General features: G+C 45.1%; 1 protein-coding gene across 1 annotated transcript; it reads right to left on the bottom strand.

Annotated features, from left to right (window-relative positions):
* Positions 1-183: 183 nt before the first annotated feature.
* On the bottom strand, positions 184-25,728 carry DLD (dihydrolipoamide dehydrogenase). Its single transcript, XM_044280206.1, has 14 exons — positions 25,590-25,728; positions 22,286-22,364; positions 20,146-20,225; positions 18,309-18,377; positions 17,538-17,607; positions 15,065-15,165; positions 13,029-13,172; positions 12,847-12,948; positions 11,275-11,465; positions 9,916-10,086; positions 4,338-4,527; positions 1,139-1,276; positions 793-882; positions 184-685 (listed from the first exon to the last, which is right to left on the bottom strand). Exons 1-14 carry the CDS (start codon positions 25,626-25,628, stop codon positions 620-622), a joined length of 1,530 nt encoding a protein of 509 aa, XP_044136141.1. The 5' UTR covers positions 25,629-25,728; the 3' UTR covers positions 184-619.
* Between the last annotated feature and the right edge of the window lie 713 nt (positions 25,729-26,441).

Raw genomic sequence — 26,441 nt, 5'->3', positions numbered from 1 at the left:
ACTCAGGGTCAGAAAATGCTCTCAAAGATGTCAGCACCTTTGTCAGATTCTCGGCACATGTTCGAAAATTAGTCTAGAACACATAGTTAAATCTGAACGTTATTAAATTCATGCATCATATATGTAGATTTCCATTCCGAAAATGAAATTATGCTATCTTAATAGAACTAATACACTAGAACCTACAACACGTATGTGAAATGTTTATGATGAAAGCCACTTGGACAACCATGGTTTAAATCATGATATTGATCTTTGGAGTTCAGAAAACATGAGATCACACCACAAACAGAATAAAAGATACAGACTCAGCGTGAAAGTATGAATACATCTCCTTTAGGCAGATGACAACTATATTTCAGCTCTTTCGCGTTGAATTTTCACTGTAAAAATTTGGCTTCCACAATAGTGTTTCCTGTGTGTATTACCAACCGACATTTATATTAAGTGCATTGTACATGGGTCTTAGTCATGTACATTCCCGACTCCAAACATAACGTTAAATACTTGGATTTGACAAGAGTCCGTTGGACTGAGTATTAAACATTGACAGACATCTAGCAGCCTGCCACGGATCTTATAAGAAACCTATGTACACACAACAGCTTTCTCCGTCCACTTAAAAATTGATGGCTTTCCCAAACGATGCTGCCAGGTTCGCTTCCCTGAAGGCTTCTGATACAGTCTGCAAGAAGGAAACAACTCGTATTACTGGGGCAGATAAACAAATAAGAAACCTACAATTGTATAACACATAACTGAAAAGTAATACAAAAAGTGCTGAATACTTACAGGGTGGGCATGGCACACTCTGGCTATATCTTCACAGGAGGCACCGTATTCCATGGCAAGAGCAGCTTCATTAATCATTTCCCCGGCACCCTGGAAGGGGAAAATCGTAATCGCTAGTCAGGATGCATTCACAACACAGAGCAAAATTATATGGCAGAAAAAAAGTTATTAGTAAGTTCAATAACTCAGAAGATATGAAGATATGCAAAAACTAAGAATTAATTATACTCAAACAATTCCAAAAACATTCCAAATGTAGATTAATATTTCACTTCATTAATGCCTAAATGCCATATCGCCAGGCTTTAAGCCATGATGAACTGTGATACAAGTGAAGAATACTCACTGATCCAAGGATGTGCGCTCCCAGCATTCTGTCAGTTGACTTATGACTCAGGATTTTCACCAAGCCGTCTGTGTCTGCATTTGTCTTAGCCCTGCTGTTGGCAGCAAAAGGAAACTTCCCAACTTTGTATTCCACACCCTGTACACAAAAACATTGGCGATTGAATCTTTTCAACTATTATAGTCAATTGGAAAACCAAACAGATTTCAATGATTTCCATTAAAAAAAGAGGATACTGAAGAGAACAAGTCTTAGGGTACTTTCACACTAGCGTTTTTATACTGGATCCGGCAGGGTTCAGCAAAAACGCTTCCATTACTGATAATATAACCGTCTGCATCCGTTATGAACAGATCCGGTTGTATTATGTTTAACATAGCCAAGACGGATCCGTCATGAACTCCACTGAAAGTCAATGGAGGACGGATACGTTTTCTATTGTGCAGAGAAAAATGGATCTGTCCCCATTGACTTGCATTGTGGGCCATGCCGGATCCCTCTTGCTCCGCATCTCAGGACGGAAAGCAAACTACAACATGTTGCGGTTTGCTCTCCGGTATGGGAACGCAACTAAACGGAACGGAATGCATTTTGGAGCAATGAATGGGGACAAAATGGAAGCGTTTTTTTCCGGTATTGAGCCCCTATGACGGATCTCAATACCAGAAAACTGCTTCAGCAAAAAAAAAAAAAAAAGGCCCAAACAGGATTTGTATGGTACTGCAGCTCTGCTTTATTCAAGCTACATTCGCAATTGCGGATAAGAATAGGACATGCTCTATATTTTTTGCAGGGCCGCAGAACGAAACAACGGATGCGAACAGCACACGGTGTGCTATGTGCTGTCTGCATATTTTGCGGCCCCATGTAAATGAATGGGTCCACACCCGTTCCCTAAATATTAATTGGGAACTAGTCACATATTATCTCACATTTATAAGATATATTAAGTAGGGAGATTTAGCAAACTGGTGTAAAGTGGAACTGGCTTAGTTGCCCATAGCAACCAATCATAATCCACCTTTCATTTTCCAAGGAAGCTGTAAAAAATGAAAGGTGAAATCTGATTAGTTGCTATGGGCAACTAAGCCACTGTTACTTTACATCAGTTTGATAAATCTCCCCCAAGGTCTTTCAGTAGAGGAAATCCAATTGAGACAGATCAAGAGGAGTAAAAAAGGTCATGCATCTCAAACTAGAATATAATCGAAATGGTTAATTTCAGTAATTCAATTCAAAAAGCGAAACTCATATTCGATAAATTCATCACATACAGTGATCTATTTCCAGTGTTTATTTTTAATGTTGATGATTATGGCTTACAACTAATGAAAACCCAAAAGTCAGTATCTGCAATATTGTGAAGAAGTTCCATAGTGTAGGCTCATGGTGTCACACTCTAATCAGCTAATCAACGCCAGACACCTACAAAGGTTTCCTAAGCCTGTAAGTGGTCCCTCAGCCTGGTTCAGGGGGCTGCACACAATCATGAAGAAGACTGACGACTTGCCAGTTGTCCTGGAGACCCAAGGAAAGTAAGCCGCAAAAAGTCATTGTCCGGTGTCGGTGGGGTATATGGGGGAGCAGCCAATGGCAGGCGGTGACTAGCCTCACAAGCTTCACCCAGAATGCTAGGGAGGCTCATCCCCGCTTGCCATTGGCTGCTCCCCCTCCGACACTGGAGGTTTTCATCCACACATGGGGAGAAGCAGCCAGGTAAGGGTACTTTCACACTAGCGTTTTTATTTTCCGGCGATGAGTTCCGTCCTAGGGGCTCAAATCCAGAAAAGAACTGATCAGTTTTATCCTAATGCATTCTGAATGGAGAGTAATCCGTTCAGGATGCATCAGGATGTCTTCAGTTCAGTCTTTTTGACTGATCAGGCTTTTCAGAAAACTGTAGCATGTTGTATTTTTACCTCCGGACAAAAATCCTGAACACTTTGACTGAATGCCGGATCTGGCCTTTTTCCCATTGACTTGCATTAACGCCGTGTGTTCAGTCAAACCAGATCCGGCTTTTGCATGTTAAACCCGAAAAACGTGAAAAAAAAGTCCATAAATGGCGGATCCGTTTTTTCCAATGCATTTTTTCATTGTGATCAAAATCCTGATCAGGATTCAAATGTAATCCGTTTTCACACGTTTTTTCCGGATCCGGCGGGCAGTTCCGGTGTCTGAATTGAACGCCGGATTTAAACAACGCTAGTGTGAAAGTAGCCTAAGTAGATTCAGTGTGAGGGGCCCAGGCATATAGGGGAAATTTTTTAGTCTCGGATAACCCCTTTAAAGGGGTTTTTGGGTGATGCTGATTTTTACGCAACTACCCACAGCCTGCCCAACGAAAGTAGAAGATTTATACTTACTTGCACCACACCGCTCTGGTCCTCCATCTTTTGGTCCTAACACCGTTTACATTCGGCAGTGCATGTGCATGGTCCCATTAACAGCTCCAGCAGTGATGTGGCTACAAGCAGCATGTCACCACTGAAGCCAGTCATTGGCTGAAGCGGTGCATGTGACCATGCCCACGCACTGCTGGATATAAACAGTGCAGGACTGGAAGATGGAGAAAGCAGAGGCAGCGCACAGGAGCCCGACGGTGTAGAACAGGCAAGTATGAATCTTCTACTTTGGGGAACAGAATGCAGGCACTTGCTTAAAAATCAATATTACTGGAGAATCCCTTAAATAAGTGTTTATGAGCTGTCTGGAAAACAGAGATAAGGGCTACACAAGAGCCATCACAGCTATCACAGGACTCACTGTGAACACAAAGACTTCTACTCTGCAACTACACAGAGACAGACATCTGCACAGAGAAAAAGGCTAAAAATTAGAATCTAAAAAATTGATTTGTAGCCCAAAATGATCAGAATGCAATAATGAAAAAAATATCCCCAAAGGTGTCTATAGACTTTAAAATGGGTTGCCCATTTCAACAAGTCATTTCAGTTAGAAGGTTCCCCACCCCCGACAAAATACAGGAGAAATTAATCGTTACACAATGTCCACTGAAATGCCGATGTGCTGGGTCCACTAGAGTGAGAGAAGCTTTTTCAGCCACTCTCCACTCTGGCTTATAGATGGACTTTCCTCCCCAATTAACTCTTTAATAGGAAATTTGAAAGATATTTGTACACCAGACGGCCACTTTCAAACTGTAATATTTTAGATAAGACTGTCTTTATAACATTACCTCTTCTTTTAATTGTTCTTCAGTTTTTCCAATCCAAGCCACCTCAGGGTGAGTGTAGATCACAGATGGCACACAGTTGTAGTCAATGTGGACTGCTCCACCGGCCATCCCTTCAACACAAATTATACCTTCATCTTCAGCTTTATGGGCCAACATAGGTCCAGCTACTACATCACCAATCGCATATATACTGTTGAAAACACAATATAAATAATTGGTCCACAGAGAAATGTAAGATCTAGTTCAACACAACATTATGTTTTCTGTTAACACCAAGATCGAAACCGTGTTACTTTTCCAAAAAGTAAAAGTCATCAACTGGCTGAGCTGATTAACTTAACATTTTTTATGAGATTTGCCACAGTTTCTGTGGCTTTACTCTACATAGAGTTGGTCCTGACCAGGAAATGTCTAGAGAACTCCAACTCAGCCTCAATCAGTACCTTGGCTTTTCAGTTCATTTAAGAAAGGATGACAGAACTCGGATGCAATCCACACAAGCTAACACTCATAACTAATTGGTAACTGATACAGTGAGATAAGATTGATTTATAGATCATATGGTGTAAAGATGCCCAGATAATCAGGCAGATTATTGGAAACAAACTATCCTGCAAACGCTCGTTCCCAACAATCTGCCTGTGTAGCTGATCACTCGAATGAATGAAACTGTCGTTCGTGCAGATACCTCAATTATTGTGGGCAGCTGATCATGCCATCTAAACAGCGACCTGCTGCCCAGAAACAATGCAGCTGTGGAGGTGATCGCTTCATGTAAATGAAGAGCTTCACCTTTAACTTAACAAGCAGCTGACAGTTGGGAAGGAACAAATGTAAATGCACCTTAAGCCCTGAAAACTAGATTTTTGTACTTACCGTAAAATCAGTTTCTCTTCTGTTCATTAGGGGACACAGGCTTGACCATGGGTATGGCTGTTGCCGCTAGAAGGGCGGACACTAAGCACACAAAGTGTAAGCTCCTCCCCTTAAGCTATAACCTTCCTACAGGGACTAAGCTAAATCAGTTAGTGCAAAAACAGGAAAAAAAAATAAAAAATCCCCGAAAAGGCCCCTAAACAAAAGAATGGGTGGGAGCTGTGTCCCCCAATGAACGGAAGAGAAACAGATTTTACGGTAAGTACAAAAATCTAGTTTTCTCATCCGTATCATGGTAGGACACAGGCTTGACCATGGGACGTTATAGAGCAGTCCCCAAGGGTGGGCATAACAAGCAACCCTCCCGTCAATCAGAGAACCGCTGTCTACAAAACTACACCCCAGAGAAGCGTCAGCAGACACAAAGGTGTGCACTCTGTAAAACTTTGAAAAAGTATGCAAAGACGACCAGGTAGCCGCCTTGCACACCTCAAGGGCCGAAGTCTCCTGATGCACTGCCCGAGCCGAATGAGCAGTCACCCGGAAGGGTAGGGCCTGGCTATTAACACGGTACGCTTCCACAATGGCCAAACGAATCCATCGGGAAATGGAAGTCTTTGACGCTGCCAGCCCTCAGGGAATCCGTCCGCCTGAAAGATGCTGTCTGGGACAGATAGACTCGAATGGCTCGTAACAAATCCAGGGTATGGAGCGACTGCTCCCAGGGATGAGACGGGGCCGGACAAAATGAAGGGAGAACAATCTCCTCATTTAGATGGAATGCCAACACCTCCTTCAGCAGGAAGGACTGCACAGGGCGAAGGACCACCTTATCCTAATGGAGGATCAGGAAAGGCGACTGACACGAAAGAGCCACGAGTTCAGACACTCTACGGATGGACGTGATTGCCACCAAAAACACCACCTTGTAAGACAGAAAGTGAAGAGACACCTGCTGCAAGGGCTCAAACAGAGAAGACTGGAGAGCATTGAGCACTAGATTAAGATCCCAAGGATCCAATGGAGGACGGAAAGGGGGAGCAGCATGAACCACCAAAAGTGAAGCCAAATTCCACTGAAAAAGAGAGCTGACATTTGCCCTTTGAGGGAGCTGAGAGCCAGCCCCAAGTCCATGCCCAACTGTAGGAAAGCCAAGAGTCGCGGCAAAGAGAACCGAACGGGAGGCAGCTGATGCCGCTCACGCCAAATAAAGTAGGACTTCCAGGTCCGGTGGTAGATTCTGGAAGATGACGGCCCTAATCATGGTCTGGACCACCGCATCCGAAAAACCCCGAGCCTTCAGAAGGGTGGCTAACAGCCATGCCGTTAAATGTAACGACCCTAAATTTGGGAGGAAGATCGGCCCCTGCGACAGAAGGTCCTCTCGAAGAGGAAGAGGCCAGGGTTCGTCGGCGAAAAGGGCAACCAGAGATGAGTGCCACACCTGGCGCGGCCAATCTCGGGCCACAAGAATGACGGGCAGTCCCTCGGACCTGATCTTCCGGAGGAGATGCGGAATGAGAGGAAGAGGCGGGAACACGTAAGGAAACGTAAACCGACTCCACGGAGTCACCAGCACGTCGCACGCCAGGGCCTAGGGGTCCCTGGACTGCGCAACAAAGTCCTCGACTTTGTTGTTGAAGCGGGAGGCCATGAGATCCACATACGGTCGCCCCCACCGCTCGCAGATGGCACAAAAGACCTGCGGGTGAAGAGCCCACTCGCCGGGATTGAGAGGCTCCTGGCTGAGGAAGTCTGCGATTAAGTTGTCGACGCCGGGGATGTGAATTGCTGGAACAGGTTTCTTCGCCCAGCTGAAAATCAGCACCTTCTCCTCCATGGCTCCCGGGCTCCGGGTGCCACCCTGGTGATTAAGGTACGCCACCGCCGTGGAGTTGTCGGACTGAACCCGAACTGGATGACCCCTGAGATGGTCGGCCCAATGCCACAGAGAAAGTCAAATCGCCCTCAACTCTAGAACATTGATTGGAAGGGAGCACTCCTCGCGTGACCATACCCCTTGAACAGGAGATATTTTCAAACACTCCCCCCAACAAGTTAACTTCCAACTGAGAGGAAGGAACGAGCGACCTGATAACAACATCGGAGAGACCAACCACCATCTGAGGGCCTGGCGAACCAGGGCAGGGAGACGCCTGGGCCGATCAAGAGAGGCAGAGGAGCGGTCCCAGATGGACAGAATGGCTCGCTAAAGCGTTCTGGTATGGAATTGAGCATAGGGAACTGCTTCGAAGGCAGAGACCATGTGACCCAGAGCCCGCATGCAGCGACGAATGGGAACCGAACCTGGCTGCAACAAGGGAAGAATCTGAAGACAGAGAGTGGATAGCTTCTCCGGGGGCAAGAACACCTTGGCCTGAAATGTGTTGACTACCATGCCCAGATAAGTCAACCGCTGCATTGGATAAAGACAAGACTTCTGCCTGTTCAGGATTCATCCGAAGCGCTCTAGGGTGTGCAGAACAATGCTCAGGCTGTCAGCCGCCCCCCCCCAAATGATTGATCCTTTACCAGGATGTCGTCTAAGTAAGGGATCGCTACGATCCCCCTGGCATGGAGCAGGGCCACGACTGCCGCCAGAACATTCGTAAAGACCCTGGTCGAACAGGAGGGCTACAAACCGGTAGTGAAATGGACCCACTGCAAACCGGAGAAACCTCTGATGACTGACGCATATGGGCACGTGAAGATAAGCATCCTTGATGTCTACTGGGGACAGGAACTCCCCCGGTTCCATAGACACAATGACCGACCTCAGGGACTCCATCCGGAAGCTGCGGACGCAAAGGAAACGGTTGAGCGCCTTGAGGTCCAGAACGAGCCGGACTGCCCCCTCTTTTTTGTGGATCACAAAGAGATTGGAGTAAAACCCCCGAAAACAGTCTTACGCAGGAACCGGAACAACCACACCTTGCTGCAGCAGCGTCCGAATAGCCTGAAAAAAGTAATCTGCGGCTGAGGGAGAGGCGGGAGGGAGATGACCAAAAAAAACTGAACGGAGGGGAGGACTTGAAATCCAGCTTGTAGTCCTCTACAATGACCTCCCTCACCCATGCGTCTGAGACGCGAGCCAGCCAGACATGCCGAAACAAATGAAGCCGGCCGCCCACCCGAACGGAGGGAGTCAGGAGCCGCCCGTCATGCAGCGGAGCTCTTGGGGTTAAAGTACTTGGAGCCCTGTTGACGGGAACGCCAGGAAGGGCGAAGCTTGAAGGAGGGTTTGCGCTTCTGATCCGTGGCCGACTTGTCGGACGCTATCTTGGGGCTGGAAAAACTTCAGCTTTTTTTTTACCTATTAGACTGCCCGCTGTTCTGTGGTAAATGCGTGCTCTTATCACCTGTAGCGTTCAAAATTATCTCATCCAGGTGCCTACCAAAAAAGCCTGCTGCCGCCCAGCAAGACAGCCATAGGGTACAGCAAATGGTAACCAACAGGGCTGATGAACGCGTGGGGTCAGGACGACCATTTCTTAGTCAAACCCTCCGGAAAAGGATACAGGACGTTTAAGAGCTTTGGCAAGATAAAACGTCTATCCGGGAAATTCCACTCCTTGGAAATAGAGGAATCAAACTCCTGGTGGTTGGGGGAAACACTTGTGCGAGCGACGGGACCTTCTAAAAGGAAAAAAAAACTAGCTGGCAGACGATCGGGATCTTCAACCTGCAACGTCTCGATAACCGCCGTACTTAGATTGTCCACCATAGAGGATAGTTTGGACGACTGACCCTCCGACTAGACAACATCCTCATCTACCCCCCCCCCCCCTCAGAACATGCCTCTTCCACTGAGGACACGTCAGAGTGAGACTCCCTAGCAGGAGGAGGAGAGGCCTAGGAAACGGGAACATCTACCCGCATCCCCGGCCGACTCAAGACTCAAGACTCTGGCCGGGGGAAAAATAGGCCAAGGGGGGAACTTGCACAAAAGTCGGGGCCTCAATTAACCATGGCCCCAGCATCAAGCCGATGCGCTTGCCGTTGTGGGAGTGCGATTAGGGATGCACTACAATGGAAAACGGACACCCCAATGATCAGCGCAGGTACATGGCGCCCAGTACACTCCACACACTCTGTCACTCTAAAGTCCCCCTCCCCCAGCAGCGCCCTCCTGGGGAGGGGGAGGGGAAGGTACTGGTATATACTCACCTGTGCGGCGTCTTCTGCCCCCCTGGCTCCAGCCGGATCACCACCTTCAGGGTGTGGCCCCTTGGGGAGGAAATACCATTAATTTACATTGAAATGTATTAGGGCCGGATCCGGTATAAAAAATACCACAATGCCGGATCCGTCCTTATGACGTAAAAATGTGGAAAAAAAAAATAGAAACGGATCAGTTTGTCCGTATGACAAACGAAGAGACACATCTATTCTTGCAATGCATTTGTGAGAAGGATCCGAATCAGTCTACAAAATGCTGTCCGTTTGCATGCAGATTGCCTGCCGGCTCACTCTGCCGCAAGTGTGAAAGTACCCTTACACTTCGTGTGCATAGTGTCCACCTTCTAGCGGCAACAGCTATACCTATGGTCAATGCCTGTGTCCCCCAAAAGATACGGATGAGAAATGTAGATTTCTGGAACATCTGTATGTGGTCCTGTGGCAGTTTCCCATCATCATTTACTGTGCTCAGGGTTTGCATGTAATGAATGCATTGAGTTCTGGATTACAAGTTTTTACTTACTTTGGGATTTTTGTCTGGAATCTAGAGTTGATTGGGATCCTCCCCCTGTTATCCAGCTCAATTCCAAGGTCTTGCAAACCAAGATTTTGGCTGAAGGGACGGCGACCGATGCACACAAGTAACACATCACAGGTTATGACCTCTGCCTTTCCACCAGCTGCTGCTTCAACACTGTCAACAGAATTAAAACCAAGTCAGCAGCCAACATTTCATTTCTGTTACATAAGGTCAGAGGCTCCATTACAAGCCTACGTTACAGATTCCGTAAAAAACTAAAAAAAAACAGGACAAATACTAAATGGCGTCCATATGGTACCGCTGCTGTCCATAATGTAGCAGATCCAGCACAGAAAAGTAGAAATACCAACATCTATGTGAACCCAACCTAATACTAATAATAGCTCAGTCCTTTAGAATACTGCTTCATTTTCACTTTTTTGTTCATAGCTCAACCTTCTAGAATTTTTTTACTTTCCTACATAAAGATTAGTTTACTTCTAAACTCCTTGGGTAAGAGATCCCATCCTAATTGTTGGCTAAGGCTATGGTTCCATGGGGGCATTTGGCTGGTCACAGCAAATGAAAGGCAACCTGAGGGGCAGGAACATATCGACATATGTTGTGCAATAATCGCAAGTCACTGAGCAAATTTTTACTGTACTCATAGCATTATGTGCGTACAGTGCAGTAGGCCAGGTCAGGCATGAACTCACAGCACATAGATCATTATAATGATACGAGTTCGGGCTAGCATAGTTTGGTTTGGAAAATTAGGCCATCACACGACTGAACATGAAAGTGTTAAATAAGCCTAATAGTGACCACAACTTGCCATTGGTCCCAAGTTTGAAGAAAACCCTTTTCTGTGCATGTATGGAGATAAAGCCTTTAAAGCATAATTTATTGCACAGACACCATCCTTCATGCTGTGGGCCAGACCAAAGATCCCCAAATCTCTCTAGATTATAAACTTGCATGGGCAGAACTATCAATCCTAGGCTACATGCACATAAACTGATTTTGTTTCCGTGTCTGTTCCATTTTTTTGCCGATTGGATGTGGACACATTCATTTCAATGGGTCTGCAAAAAATGCGGACAGCACACTGTGTACTATCTACATCCGTATGTCTTTTCTTTAGCCCCGCAAAAAATATAGAGCATTTCCTATTCTTGTCCGTTTTGCGGACAAGGATAGGTATTGTTACAACTGATCCGCAAAAATAAAGAAACGACAAACGGATGCAATCTGTAATTTTTTGCGGATCAGTATCTTACCGGTAAGATAAAGATATTTTTGCTCTTTCCCTTATAGAAAGGGTTATACTGATGGCATGTTGTAGCAATAAACCGCACTTACGAAACATCAATTTTCCCATCTGCTGTCCTAGTCGCACCCGTGACCTTTGTGTTCAGCTTAAATTTCAGACCCTGTTTTTGAAGGATTCTCTGGAAATTTTTGGAGATTTCCATGTCAATCCCTATTCCACCAACATGTCCCAAAAATTCAACTGCTGTAACATCTGCTCCTAATCGTTGCCACACAGAACCCTGAAAAAGATGAGAAGCAAAAAATGACATCAGTTAGACGATAAAAGGGTGCTCCCAGAATTATTTAAAATGGCAGCAAGGAACCTTTCGAGCAGGACTGGTTGACTCCACTTGCAGAGGTGCCTGGGGGGGGGGGGGGGGGGGGGGGGACTTTCTACACAATACACTCTGGCACTTGCATATACTATAATCACTGTATTCCTGTCAAGCTCTGCCACTAACAACTTTGCTATGGTAAGCTTCAAAGCCTTCCTGAGCCCCAAGCTACCATAGCACAGCACTCAGTAAATGACTGCTCAGATGCCGTGGTCGCAACTGACCACAGCATCTGATGGGTTACGCACTTTGTAGATATGGCACCAACTCATCTCTTCATAAAGGATTGGAGGCAACTAGGGATGAGCGGAATTGTGTTTTACAAGTTCGAGTTTTATTACAACTCAGTTACCCCGAGCCATAAGGGAATTCTATGACTGAATGCCTTTAAGAGGCATTCCGTCATAATAGAAGTCTATGGAGAGAACTCCAGCATAACGGAAACTAGACGGATACGTTATGCCACCCATAGACTTCTATTATGACGGAATGCCTCTTAAATTCCCTTATGGTCCGTGGTAACGGAATCTTTCACGGAACTGTAATAAAACTCGAACCGTGAACTTGTAAAACACAAGTTCGATTATATCCCTAGTTGCAACCAGTTATGCTTACATCCAGGGGCATAGCAAGTAACCATGGGGCCCCATAGCAAAACTTGGAATGGGGCCCCATTCCACCATGACTCCATTCAGCGACATGTTCAGAAATACTTATGATAGGTCTCCGAAATGCACAGGGCAAAGGCACACAGTGTAGTCATAGCATAGGGATAGTGCACAAATCGATGTCACAGTATTGCTATAATGCACACAGTGATGTCACAGTACAGAGATGATCAATACACTGATGTCACAGGACAGGGATAATCTACCCAGCCATGTTACAACACTGGAACTATACAAGCAGTGATGTCAAATGCAAGTGTAATGCACATATGATGCGACAGTACAGGAATAGCGTAGATCCAATTTCAGAGTGGGCTTTTATTGTGGGCAGTCTAAGGCACACCTGTGCAATATTCATGCTGTCTAATCAGCACCTTGATATGCCACACCTGTGAGGTGGGATGGATTATCTCGGCAAAGGAGAAGTGCTCACTAACACAGATTTAGACAGATTTGTGAACAATATTTGAGAGTAATGAGTCTTTTGTGTATGTAGAAAATGTTTCAGATCTTTGAGTTCAGCTCATGCAAAATGGGAGCAAAACCGAAAATGTTGTGTTTATATTTTTGTTCAGTGTATATAGCCACTATACTAAAATGATAAGCATTCTACATACCAGTTCAACACCAATTACACCACCACCAATGACCACCATCTTCTCAGGCACTTTCTTCAGCGATAATGCACCAGTGGATGATACTACCGTTTCTTCATCAATCTGTAATGAACAGCACTAGATAAATATAAATTTACACACATATACAAATTTTCCATCAGATCATATTTTGACGATAATACCTCAATTCCTGGAAAAGGAGTAACCTCGGATCCAGTTGCTATAAGGATGTTCTTTGTGTTGATGACTTGCGTGCTGCCATCTGCTTTTGTTGCAGTCACTTGGTTTTTCCCTGTGATTTTTCCAAAGCCTTGAACATGTGCAACCTGCAGTAGATACACTGCTGATGACTACAGAAATGTGGATGTACATATGCTCATGGCAGATTACAGCGGTATAGAGCGATCAATAGCGGTAATAGGAAAAACACTGGCGTAAATCTCTTCTAAACCACTACAACCATGGCCCTTGCCCAATATATGAAAGGAGTAATTAAGTAGACTCATCCAACACGGTGAATAATGTAGCCGTCACTGATGGCCATCCTAGCGAACTATGCACTGGTTTCCAGACTGCTTGCTCACACACAAGGCTTGAGACAACCAACTTTAAAGTGTACCTAAACTTTTAGGCACACTTTATTAAAATTCATAGGCAACGTTCACATCTGCATTTTGCATTCTGGTTTTGAGATCCAGCAAAAACGGATCCGGTATTTATATTTTTAACATTTTTAAAGGTCTGCGCATGCACAGACCGCAAAACAGGACCCGTTTTTCTGGAACACTTGGGGACAGATCCAGCATTAATGCATTGCAATGGAAAAAAATGCCGGATCCGGCATTCCGGCAAGTTTTCCGGAATCTTGGCCGCTGCTGTATTTTCCTCCGTCCAAAAACCGTACAGTGACAGAACTGAAGACATCCTGATGCATACTGAACGCAATGCTCTCCATTCAGACTGCATTAGGATAAAACTGATAGTTTTTTTTTCTGATATTGAGCCCCTGGGACGGGACTCAATACCGGAAAAGTTTATTGCAAGTATGAAAGTACCCTAAAAGGACTCGTTCCATCCTGATGGCTCAGTTTCAGATCTGGTGGTATTAAATCAAAACTGAACAAACAATGATTTTCATGCCGGATCAGGTAAGTCAATGGGCACTGGATCAGTTTTTTTTTCTGTACCTAGAAAAACAGATCAGGCACCACTGACTTACATTGATTTTCATGCCGAATCAGGTTTGTTCAGTTTTGCAAACCGGACACACAAAACACTGCTTGCAGTGGTTTTGTGTCCGGCCCCAAAACGCAACAGAACTGAACCGAGGCATACTGATCAGTTTTGTCCCCATTGACAATGAATGGGGACAAAACTGATCAATTTAAAATTTAGGTTTTGAGATACTCTGCGGGATCTCAAAACCTGAATTAAAAATGCAGATGTGAAAGTAGCCATCGAAAATGATTCAAAAATAAAATTCGCAATTGACTTTATTTTGTTACCTTTTCATGCAAAATAGGCACCTGAAATCCAGGTGACTATTTGCGCTTTAGAATCCGTACTCCCATGCTCTGCTGAGTAGGTGAGTAAGGACTCCCTCCCTGTGGCCATACTCTAGCGCTGTACTGGCAGGAGGAATTCCATAGCACTGCACCGCTCTTCTAAAGCCTTGCATACAAATGCTATGTTAGGCTTTAGCAGAGCAATGGCAGGCAGGAGGAGAAATGCTTTATGTCAGCTCCTGCTCTGCGCCCTCTCCGCTCAGCTAACTAGCAGGGTGGGAGCTGACATAAGACATTGCTTTCCTACCTGTGCCCACTCTGCTAAAGCCTGACATAGCACTTGACTGCAAAGCTTTAGGGATGTAGCTCTGGTACAGAGAGGTGCTGCATTGTGCTATGGAGCTCCTGTCTGTACAGCAGTTGCAGTACGGCCCCAGGGACAGAGCCCACACAGCAGTGCACAGGTGAATGAACTTCAGGTGCCTATTTCGCATGAAAAGGTTAAAAAAATAAACAAATTACAAATATTATTTTTGACATATTTTCTATTTGCTTTATTAAAGTATACCTAAACATGTAGGTACACTTTAAGGATACATTTCAGCATGGCCATAACTTTGTAGGCGTAAATGTAAAAATATAACTATGAAACATATGATCAAACAAAAGCTAGATGCATATATTACGGTGTAATAAAGCTGTGATATTCAGACCTTATTCTGTTTAAACAGATGAGCAATGCCCCCTGTGAGTGACTTTACGGCCCCGCTTTTCTGTTCCATCATCTTCTCTAGATTTAAATGGACCCCGGTCACTGGAAAGAAAATAATGAATATAATGTCTCACAGTATAACTACAGACATGTCATGATCTCAGTCAGCACATTGTGAACATAGCGTCACACTAAGGCCCCTTTCACACAAGCGAGTTTTCCGCGCGGGTGCAATGCGTGAAGCGAACGCATAGCACCCGCACTGAATCCTGACCCATTTATTTCAATGGGTCTGTGTACATGAGCGTTGTTTTTCACGCATCAGTTCTGCGTTGCGTGAAAATCGCAGCATGTTCTATATTCAGCGTTTTTCACGCAACCCTGGCTCCATAGAAGTGAATGGGTCTGCGTGAAATATGCATTGCATCCACAAGCAAGTGCGGGTGCGATGCGTTTTTCACTGATGGTTGCTAAGAGATGTTGTTTGTAAACATTCAGTTTTTTCTAACGCGCGTGAAAAACGCATCAAAACGCATTGCACCCGCGCAGAAAAAACTGAACAACTGAACGCAATCGCAGACAAAACTGACTGAACTTGCTTGCAAAATGGTGCGAGTTTCACTGAACGCACCCTGAACGCATCCGGACCTAATCCGTCACGCTCGTGTGAAAGAGGCCTAAGGGTGCCTTCACACATGGCAGATTTTGCTGAGAATTTCTGTGACTGAAAATCAGTTCCATTCATTCGAATGTACTTGTTTTGGCAACAAACACATGGATTTCTACAAGCCACATTGGCAGCTTTCACACGAGCTGTACACTCCGGACTCGGAGCGCCAGTATAAGACAGTTCCCGTCCTGAACTCCCAGCACTGCCGGGGTCGCATAGCATTTTATTGATTTATGATGCTATGTAACCCTTATAGTTCTGGAATGTATTGGATAAGACTGACAGCATTATGTCACTGTTATCCAATACATTCCAGACCTCTAAGGGTTACATAGCATCATAAATCAATATAATGCTATGCGACCCCGGCAGTGCTAGGAGTTCAGGACGGGAACTGTCTTATACTTACGCACCGAGTCCGGAGTGTACAACTCGCTCATGTGAAAGCGGCCATTTAGAAGAATGGAACGAATTTTCACTTACAGAAATGTTGGCAACAAAACGGCCCAAAAATCTGCACTATTTATCACTTTTTTGAAAGTGTGAAATCCGCACACACACAAAAAGATAAAAATAAACAATTGACACGCTGCAGATTTCAAAATCCGCACAGTAGATCAGTTTCTACAAGTTTACATGAGATGTATCTAATCTGATACACTTTGGTTTTTCTGCACATAATCTACATCGTGTGCAGCCACCCTAAGGGCTCTTTCACACTTGCGTTGTCCGGATCTGGAAAAACGCAAGTGAACTGAAAGCATTTGAAGACAGATCCGTCTTCAAAATGCGTTCAGTGTTACTATGGCAGCCAGGACGCTATTAAAGTCCTGGTTGCCATAGTAGTAGTGGGGAGCGGGGGAGCAGTATACTTACAGTCTGTGCGGCTCCCGGGGCGCTCCAGAATGACGTCAGAGCGCCCCATGCGCATGGATGACGTGCCATGCGATCACGTCATCCATGCGCGTGGGGCGCCCTGACGTCACTCTGGAGCGCCCTGGGAGCCGCACGGACGGCAAGTATGCTGCTCCCCCGCTCCCCACTACACTTTACCATGGCTGCCAGGACTTTAGTGTCCCGGCAGCCATGGTAACTATTCAGAAAGCTAAACCTCGGATCCGGCAATGCGCTGAAACGACGTTTAGCTTAAGGCCAGATCCGGATTAATGCCTTTCAATGGGCATTAATTCCGGATCCGGCCTTGTGGCAAGTGTTCAAGATTTTTGGCCGGAGCAAAAAGCGCAGCATGCTGCAGTATTTTCTCCGGCCAAAAAACGTTCCGGTCCTGAACTGAAGACATCCTGATGCATCCTGAACGGATTTCTCTCCATTCAGAATGCATTAGGATAAAACTGATCAGGATTCTTCCGGCATAGAGCCCTGACGACGGAACTCTATGCCGGAAGAAAAGAACGCAGGTGTGAAAGAGCCCTAAGGGTATGTTCACATATTGTGGAAATGCTGCAGATTTTCTACAGCACAAACCTCAAGCGTTTTAGTAAAAGTGCAACAAATGGTGCATTTATTGGTGCAAATTTCATTGCAGAAATGCTGCCGATTTGATGCTTTGCAACAGGTGAAATCTTCATCACAGGTCAGTTTCCGCTGCAGATTTTTGCTAAAACTAATGAGTGTATAACACTGTGGATTATGTGCATGCGATTCCGTAACAGAAACATCTTGGGTTTTTCAATGCCACATGCTGTTTTTATGGCGTTTTCGGCAGCACTCTTCTCTAAACAACCGTGTGAACTAAAAAACTGATACGTGTACGTGTAGCAGCCATAAAACTGCCCAAACCTACCTTCAATTCCTCTGCTTGCAAAATCCTTTCCATGCGCTAAATGGTAGAGATAGGAGTTGTTCAGCAAAGCCTGTAAAAGGATAGTAGTTTAATCTACATTATGTTTGAAAACCAAATCTCTATAAAACAATAATTTAGGCAGGTAAAAGACAAAGTGTACAAACACGTTAGAAGTGTGAGGGGGAGGGGGGGCAGGGCCCCTATATACCGCACCCCGGGCAGGTGACTGCCTTAACTTTACATTGCTGAGCTTTGCTGTCAGGATGATCACATAACTCACACGCTATTACTATCTACTGTACAGCGGGAACTGTGCTCTGGAGTAGATTGTAATGACGTGTTCCTGTGTGTGATATGCTATCATAGCTGAGCAGCCCGATAGGAATGGGGAGCTGGACCACATCTCTCCTCCCTACACCTGCCTGGCTGTTTAGCCATGGTGGCATATCACACACAGGATCACATCATTATTATCTATTGCGGAGCACAGTTCCCGCTGTACATTAGATCGTTATGAAGTGATTATGTATGGGGTTACGCCGTCAGAGAAAGCAGACACCGGAGCGCAGTGTATCGAGGCCCCACGGGCAGCTGTACAAGTGGAAGCAAACCATACAACTCACATTCTAGGACGGAATACAGGCGGCTGTTTTTACACAATTCCCAGAGAACCACAAGGCCTGACACAGACAATATTTTACCTCAGATTTTAATGCAAATCTACAGCAATATCTTAAGTGTAACTTATAATAATTAGCCATTCAAACATACCTTAGATGGGATACATCCAACGTTTAGACAGGTTCCACCAAGAGTTTCATTCTTCTCCACACAAACAGTCTAAAATATAATTTATAGATTTATCAAATGGCATTTAAATAAATACAAGGAGGCCCAAGAAAAAGTAGCCAGCTTCCAATATCTCCAAATCAAATGCCTAATAGTAAATCAGTCTTAGTTGTCCATAGCAACCAATCAGAGCTCAGCTTTTAGTTGCTACAGGGCTCTGAAAAAATGAAAGCTGAGCTCTGATTGGTTGCTATGGACAACTTAGACAGATTTACTACTAGGCAGTTTGATTTGGAGACGGGATCCTTTTTTGTGGGCCACCCTGCATCACATGCTTTGTTAAATGGCTAATAAAGTTAAAAGGCATATGTCACATTTAAATGACTTGCCGTCTAAGCAGTACCCTAAGGCTCTTTTGAATTTAAAGAGGACCTTTCACCACTCCTGACTTGTCCGTTTTAAAAGCTACATGCATTCCCCATGTGATAAAAATTCTGGAGCATCTATTCTTATGGCTCTATGTTGTGCCATTCCTGTATTATTTCTACTAGACGTTATGAATGAATTGCTATTAACCTTCAGTAAGGGTACAGAGGGGAGGTAACCAGTTGGGGATGTGTAACTGCACAGTCTGACAATGGCAGCACTGATTGGATAGAGTGAGTCTGTACAGGGTCACACCCCCAACTGGTAACACCCTTCTGTACCCTCACTGCAGACTGCTAGCAATTAATTTATAACTTCTAGTAGAAATTAAATATTTCCAAATCTTATTCACTTTGACTTAGGGTCCATTCACACATCTGCAATTTCATTCTGCATTTTGCGGAACGGAATTGCGGACCCATTCATTTCTTGATCCGCACTTCCTATCCCGAAAAAATAGAACATGTCCTATTCTTGTTTGCAATTGCGGACAAGAAAAGTCATTTTCTATGAGAATGCCGGCGATGTGCATTCTGCATTTTGCGGACCGCACATCGCCAATGTCCGTGTTTTGCGGATCCACAATGGACGTGTGAATGGACCCTTAACAGTATTTGGAATCCAAAATCAGGAGTGGAACCTTCAGAAAAATGTGGTGTAAACGCTGCAGAGTTGCTGCACATTGTACAGTAGCAGCAAAAGTAGAGGCGGGTACCTGCAGAGGCTGAAATCTTCAGCATTTTCACAACGAAATCTGCAGCAAAATCGGAACAACGTGGTGTGGATTTTGCTGCTGTGAAAAATCAATAGTGGACCCCATGGCAGCATGCCCTATACGCTGCGGATCTTCAGCATGCAATTCCGTAATGTGGTCATACCCTAGCTGTATTATCTGAATTGAACTGTACTAGAATTAAACGGACAAGTAAAGGTCTCAAAAATGGCACAGCACAATTTTCCAACATAACAAAAACATCCCATGTTGCTGCATCAATACAGAAATAAAAAAAGTAAAAAAATAAAAAATAAAACTAAAATGGAAAGCCAGGGTGGAATAATTAAACCGTTTGTGGTCCTTAAACGGGTGGTCCAGGATTTTTGTATTGATAACCTATACTCACTGAATCGAATGAAAGCAGGACTGTAGTCACCAGCTCCATCCACTACACAATCGAAGGAGGTGTATAGTCCCAGCACCTACTTTCAGTGCTACAAGATAACAGCCGAGTTAGACCCCCGCTGATCGCATATCGATGGCCCTTCCTGAGGATAGGCCATCAATATCAAAATCCTGGACAACCCATTTAAGATCAAAACTAACAGGTAAAAGCACACCCTAGCATCGGGCAGCTTTATACCATGAGGTACATGACACTGCACAACAGGCACTCACCTGGAAGCCCAGTTGGGCGGCTTTGATTGCAGCGACATAACCTCCTGGACCAGAGCCAATAACTGTGACATCAGCATCCACTTCAACACAAAGAATCACACAAAATTAAAGAAGAACTCCCACAAAAATACTATTTATTCTCCGACCTGCTAGAAAGGTACAATGCTGTATGATGGATATCAGCATCGCTTAGTGGACTCCAATTACTTTTAATAGGCTCCTTTGGGTTCCATCATTAGGATGGCAAGAATACCGCTGTGTGATTCTGGGGTCACACTAGCGGCACACATGCACACCAAGGCCACGACCAGTGTCACGGTGTAGCCATAATCTAATAAGTAAAAGCTGGGTGCTATCGCAGGGATGTTAGCCCTCTCAAGTCCCCAGACACTGGTCGCTCCTACAGGTGAAACTCAAAAAATTTGAATATTGTGCAAAGTTCATTTATTTCAGTAATGTAACTTAAAAGGTGAAACTAATATATGAGATAGTCTCATTACATGCAAAGCGAGATATTTCAAGCCTTTATTTGTTAGAATTTGGATGATTATGGCTTACAGCTTATGAAACCCCAAAGTCACAATCTCAGAAAACTTAATATTGTGAAAAGGTCCAATATTCTAGGCTCAAAGTGTCACACTCTAGTCAGCCAATTAATCCATACCCCCTGAGCAAAGGGTTCCTGAGCCTTTAAATTGTCTCAGTCTTGTTTAGTAGGAATCACAATCATGGGAAAGACTGCTGACCTGACAGTTGTGCAGGAAACAATCAGTGACACCGCCATAAGCCTCAAAAGGTAATTGCAAAAGAAGTTGGATGTTCCCAAAGTGCCTTTTTTAAAGCACATTATTTGAAAGCAGCCCGGAGAGGCTCGTCAGGAAAAAGCCTTTCAAAAGTGTTGGGGACATTTACAAGGAGTGGACTGAGGCTGGAGTTAGTGCATCAAGAGCCACCACTTACAGAAGGATCCTGGACATGGGCTTCAAATGTCGTATTCCTCTTATCAAGCCTCTCCTGAACAACAAACAACGTCAGAAGCGTCTTACCTGGGCTAAAGAAAAAAAGAACTGGTCTGTTGCTCAGTGGTCTAAAGTCCTCTTTTCTGATGAGATCAACTTTTGCGTCTCATTTGGAAACCAAGGACCCAGAGTCTGGAGGAAGAATGGAGAGGCACACAATGCAAGTTGCTTGAAGTCCAGTGTGAAGTTTCCATAGTCTGTGTTGATTTGGGGAGCCATGACATCTGCTGGTGTTGGTCCACTGTGCTTCATTAAGTCCAGAGTCAATGCAGCTGTCTACCAGGAGACTTTGGAGCACCTCATGCTTCCTTCTGCAGACCAGCTTTATGGAGGTGGTGACTTCATTTTCCAGCATGACTTGGCACCTGCCCTGCACTGCCAAAAGTACCAAAACCTGGTTCAATGACCATGGGATTACTGTGCTTGATGGCCAGCAAACTCACCTGACCTGAGCTCCATAGAGAATCTATAGGGCATTACCAAGAAAAAGATGGGAGACATGAGACCGAACAATGCAGAAGAGCTGAAGGCTGCTATTGAAGAATCCTGGTCTTCCATAACACCACAGCAGTGCCATAGGCTGATAGAATCCATGCCACGCCGCATTGAGGCAAAAGAGGCCCAAACCAAGTACTGAGTACATATGCATGATTATATTTTTCAGAGGTCCTACATTTTTCTATTTAACATCCATTTTTTATTGATTTCATGAAATGTTATAATTTTCTGAGATTGTGACTTTGGGGTTTCATAAGCTATAAGCCATAATCATCCAAATTGTAACAAATAAAGGCTTGAAATATCTCGCTTTGCACTCTCTCATATATTAGTTTCACCTTTTAAGTTGCATTACTGATATAAATGAACTTTTGCACAATATTCTAGTTTTCCGAGTTTCACCTGTATTATCTATGATATGCTGGCACAGCTAAAATGTTACAAATTAAAAGCTTCTGTAATACTAATAAATTATAGATTGAAATAATTCTACATTACAGCACATAAAACGGTAAAGCCATCCTGAGCATACAAGGGCTGACATTCTGGGACGGCCATTACTGCCCAGTACATTCTTAGGAGCAGGGTCAGAGGGTGATGTCACCAGACAAGACAGAACTTACATGGTTGGTCTGAGTAGGTTCGGAGCGGCACAGCACATATTCTTTTCAACCCAGGAGTGACGTGCTTTAAGTGAGCCTTCTAATACAAGAACACAAGGAGGTCAGTGTGTAGTCTAGCACATAAATGGTTAAAGACGTACTCTCTTGTAGTAAATCCTTGCATCGCCAGGAATTACCAATACTAAAACATCTGGTCTTAAAACTGTATGTCATGTCATTCCTCTGTTCTTCCCCCTGGTAAAACACACTTGTAACTTATTTCTGTAGCAGCGGGAATAACAGTGGAATGGCATAATGCAGAATTCTCAGAACTGTAAGGCCAGATGCACACAAGCAAGTTCAATGCGAGGAACTCGCGGCGTGCGTCAGTGAGAGGTCCCGTTCTGGCCTCCGCTCCTATGACAGAATACTGTGTAACCCTGAGGGTCCTGGAATCTATTGAATTACAGCTTATGCACAAGCCCGTTGCCATTTTGGCAGATCTTCAAAACACAGATACTGGCCGCGTGAGTTCTGCACTTTGGCGTAACAGTACAGTCCTATCCTTTCCATAACAAGGACAAGAATTGGACATGTTCTATTTTTTTTTTGCGGGTGCCACAGAACCAACATAAGGATGCGGACAGAACACTGTTTGCTGTCCACATTTTTTGCAGTCCCGCTTTAGTGAGTGGGTCCACAACCGACGTGCAAAAAATGCGGATCGGATGCAGTCATGTGAACAGGCTCTTAGAGCTCATGCATACGGCAGCTGCTATTTCTGCAGTCTGCAAAACACGAATACCGGCCGTGTGCGTACCACACGGTGTTTGTCCACATCTTTTGCGGCCCCTATTAAAGTGAATGGATCCGGATCCGATGTGGACATGAGTCCTTGCACTGACATAATGCTGTCAGTGTAATAGAATAAATTTCAGGACCCTTAGGGCTGTTTCACACGAGCGGATGCCGTGCGTGACATCTGCTGTGTGAATGACAGCCAAGACCCGATGCGGACAGCAGAAGCACGGAGCATTAACATGACTGATAACGCTCCGTGCCTCTCTGTGATCTCTTTCCTACGAAATCACAGTGATAACTTTATCTGAGATCACAGAGAGGCACGGAACATTATCAATCATGTTACTAAAACAGTCATGTCAGGAGAACCGATAGGTCTTATTTAACGAGGACTGTCACTTCTCCTGATGTGCGATTTAGGCCTCATGCACACGACCGTTTTATTCCGTGTCCGTTGCACCGTTTTTCGTGATTTACTGCGGACCCATTGATTTTCAATGGGCCAGTTGAAAACTCGGCTAAAGCACCGTTTGCCATCCGTGTCCGTGATTCCAGTCCGTCAAAAAAATATAACCTGTCCTATTATATTCGCGGAAAATGGTGTGCGGCCCAATTCAAGTCAATGGGACCGCTAAAAAACGGGGAGGCACACAAGATTGTCATCAGCGGCTTTTTTTTCCTATCATTTGCATGGCAAACCTGTCTTAGACTTTTTTTTTTACATTCCTTTATGTCTGGTGGTCCTGCAAAAATAAAGGAACACACACAAAAACAAAAACTGATTACGGAACAACAGAACCCCATTTTGCGGAACGGAACACAACAACGGTCGTGTGCATGAGGCCTTAGTAAGTACTTATATACCCCATGTAATAATTCTGAAGGATCTTTTCTTATGACTCTATGATTGGCATTCCTTTATAATTCCTTCTAGAAGATATGAATGAATTGCCAGCAGTCTGCAGTAAAGGTCAATCTGTGTGTCACCAGGTGGGGGTATGTCCCTGCACAGCCTGCTCTGATTGGATAGTGTCAGACTGTGCAGGGACACCCCCAACTGGTTACCACCCCTCTGTACCCTAACTGCAAACTGTTGGCAATTCATTCATAACTTCTAGAAGGAATAATAAAGGAATGGCACATCATAGTTATAAGAATAGAGGCTCCAGAATTGTTATTACACAGGGTAGTTACTACTACAGACATGTCAGGAGAGGGGACAGACCCTCTAACTGCTATAATCGGTTTTCTTCTGATGACTGGATACGGTTTCATTTATAATGCTCTACAAGAAATCCCATCTAAAACACTTGAAAATGATGGGGGTCCCCTCCCCTCCTCTACAAGCCAGGGTACAGGGTACATTGTGCACTACCGTATGCATTAGGGGGCCTTCCCACTGCAGAAATTCAAGTCCCATTCATCTAAAGGGGTCTGTTTTGGTGGGAAGCACTTGGATTTCTACAAGCCGCATTCAGATGCATGGAACTGATTTGCAGTCATAGAAATTTTCAGACATTAAATCTGCTGTGTGAACAGGCCTTCTGCAGATACCAGTAGCATTGCCCGCAATCTCAGCCGATTGCTCAGTATCACCAGCGAGCCATTCCCCCTCATGGGTCAGAGTATATTTTGGAGTTGGTATGACGGTGTACTGAGAGGTGCTGAGGAATTCACCAGGTGGAGGATCAGTCAGCTGACACCTTTGCTGCAGGTTAGACAGAGGTGTCAGCCATGGGGCTGGTGTGTGACCAGAGATGTGCAGTCACATGCCACTCAGTGACACAGACCTTCTATTCGGGCACATGGCACTCACTGGCGAGCTGCCTACTAGCCGAAGCGCAAAGCTGAGAACTCCCATGATCACCTACTAACATATAAGGCTGCTTTCACTGTGATCCGAGAAATGCAGTCCATGAGACGGCCGCCATACCCGGACTGACAGAGGGTGAGCCCCACTCACAGTACCACAGATTGATTGGACAACTGTCACAAGAACTGGATTTCACGGATCTCATAATACCGTGTGAAAGAAGCCTAATACTACACGTCCCATGGCGATCTGTAGACGCCGACTGTTTCCCCGGTGATATGGCCTACATGTGACGTATCCGATGATCTAACCAAGAAAAGACCCCGCGGACCCTACATGACCACAGACTCATATCAGCTGTTGCCAATCTCACCCCAGGAATGGATGGAAAATGTTAACGGATAAGTGTAATGTTTCCTTTAAGAAGAGGAGAAGTGAAGGGCTTATAGGGCCAGCTTCTTACTCAGGACACCCACAGGCACAGACTGGGCACCAATGGCAGGTGTCAGGACTAGAGCCTGGCTCCCTACGCTCAGTGGTACTTGAGATTGGGGACTACACACAGCACTGAAGGTCAGCACAGCCCAGAGCTCCGGGACAGGCACGACTGGTACTCTAGGCCCAGCTCTCACACTGACAGGAGCCGGAGGGAGCGCTGTCTCCGCACTACGGCCCGGGGGAGGGTGTCCGGCTGCGTCCTGCTTGCTTTACCTTGCTTATGGTGCAATACACGCGGCTCCAACTGTGCATTTTGCTTTCGTAGATGTGACCCACTCGGCTCCCTGTCTAGGCTTCCTAGGATCAAGGACTCCACAAGGTGCGCAGGCGCCAAGGGGAGTGGCGGCCGCTGTGCAGTCTGGGCAATGTAGTCTCACGTCCCACGCACGGCTGCTCGTCACGTGACAAGTTGTACGCTGAGCTTTGGTAGCGTGTGTTACACTGTGTTGGAGGGATGCTGAACTTGGTGGTGTGGACAGCAGAGGACCTCTGGGCTGGAACTACCATTGCAGGAAGAGGGGACTGACAGGAAGGACAGCCAGCTTCCAGTTTACTCAGTCAAATCTGCAGATTGTGAATGACATTAGTAGGCTGTAGTTTTCTGCCACAGATTTCACCCCCTTCAGTGCAACGGGGTGCACCATCCAAACTGGTCTTTTTGCCTCAGGAAGCGGTAGGACTGCAGGGGGTGGACATTCAGCCTCCAGCCCTGCACTCCTGCATCCTGCTCAGCCTTGCATACATTTGGTGTCAAAGAGAGTCAGAGACCAGGCCAGATTAAACAAGAGTCCTCCTTTATTGTGTGCAGGATTAAAGTTCTAGTACATCCAGCAGTAGTTTGTATAAAATGCAACGTCCTCACAGATGTTGCAGCATGAGCTAAGCAGATGAATATGTCATTGGCCCTCAGATTACTTTGGCTAAAATATCTACTATAGGGTCCACTGGCTAAGAGCTGTGCTCTAGCAACTGTGGCTGTAGTGTCCGCTATTCTAGAGTACGTAGGTTGTCTTAACTTGTTATCCATCTGCTGCAGCAGGGTCTGGATCGCCTTAATCTGGGTTA

This window comes from Bufo gargarizans, chromosome 2 (assembly GCF_014858855.1).
Source record: "Bufo gargarizans isolate SCDJY-AF-19 chromosome 2, ASM1485885v1, whole genome shotgun sequence".
NCBI lineage: Eukaryota > Metazoa > Chordata > Amphibia > Anura > Bufonidae > Bufo > Bufo gargarizans.
The sequence above is the reverse complement of the archived record's forward strand: the minus strand, read 5'-3'. Positions and strand labels throughout refer to the sequence as shown.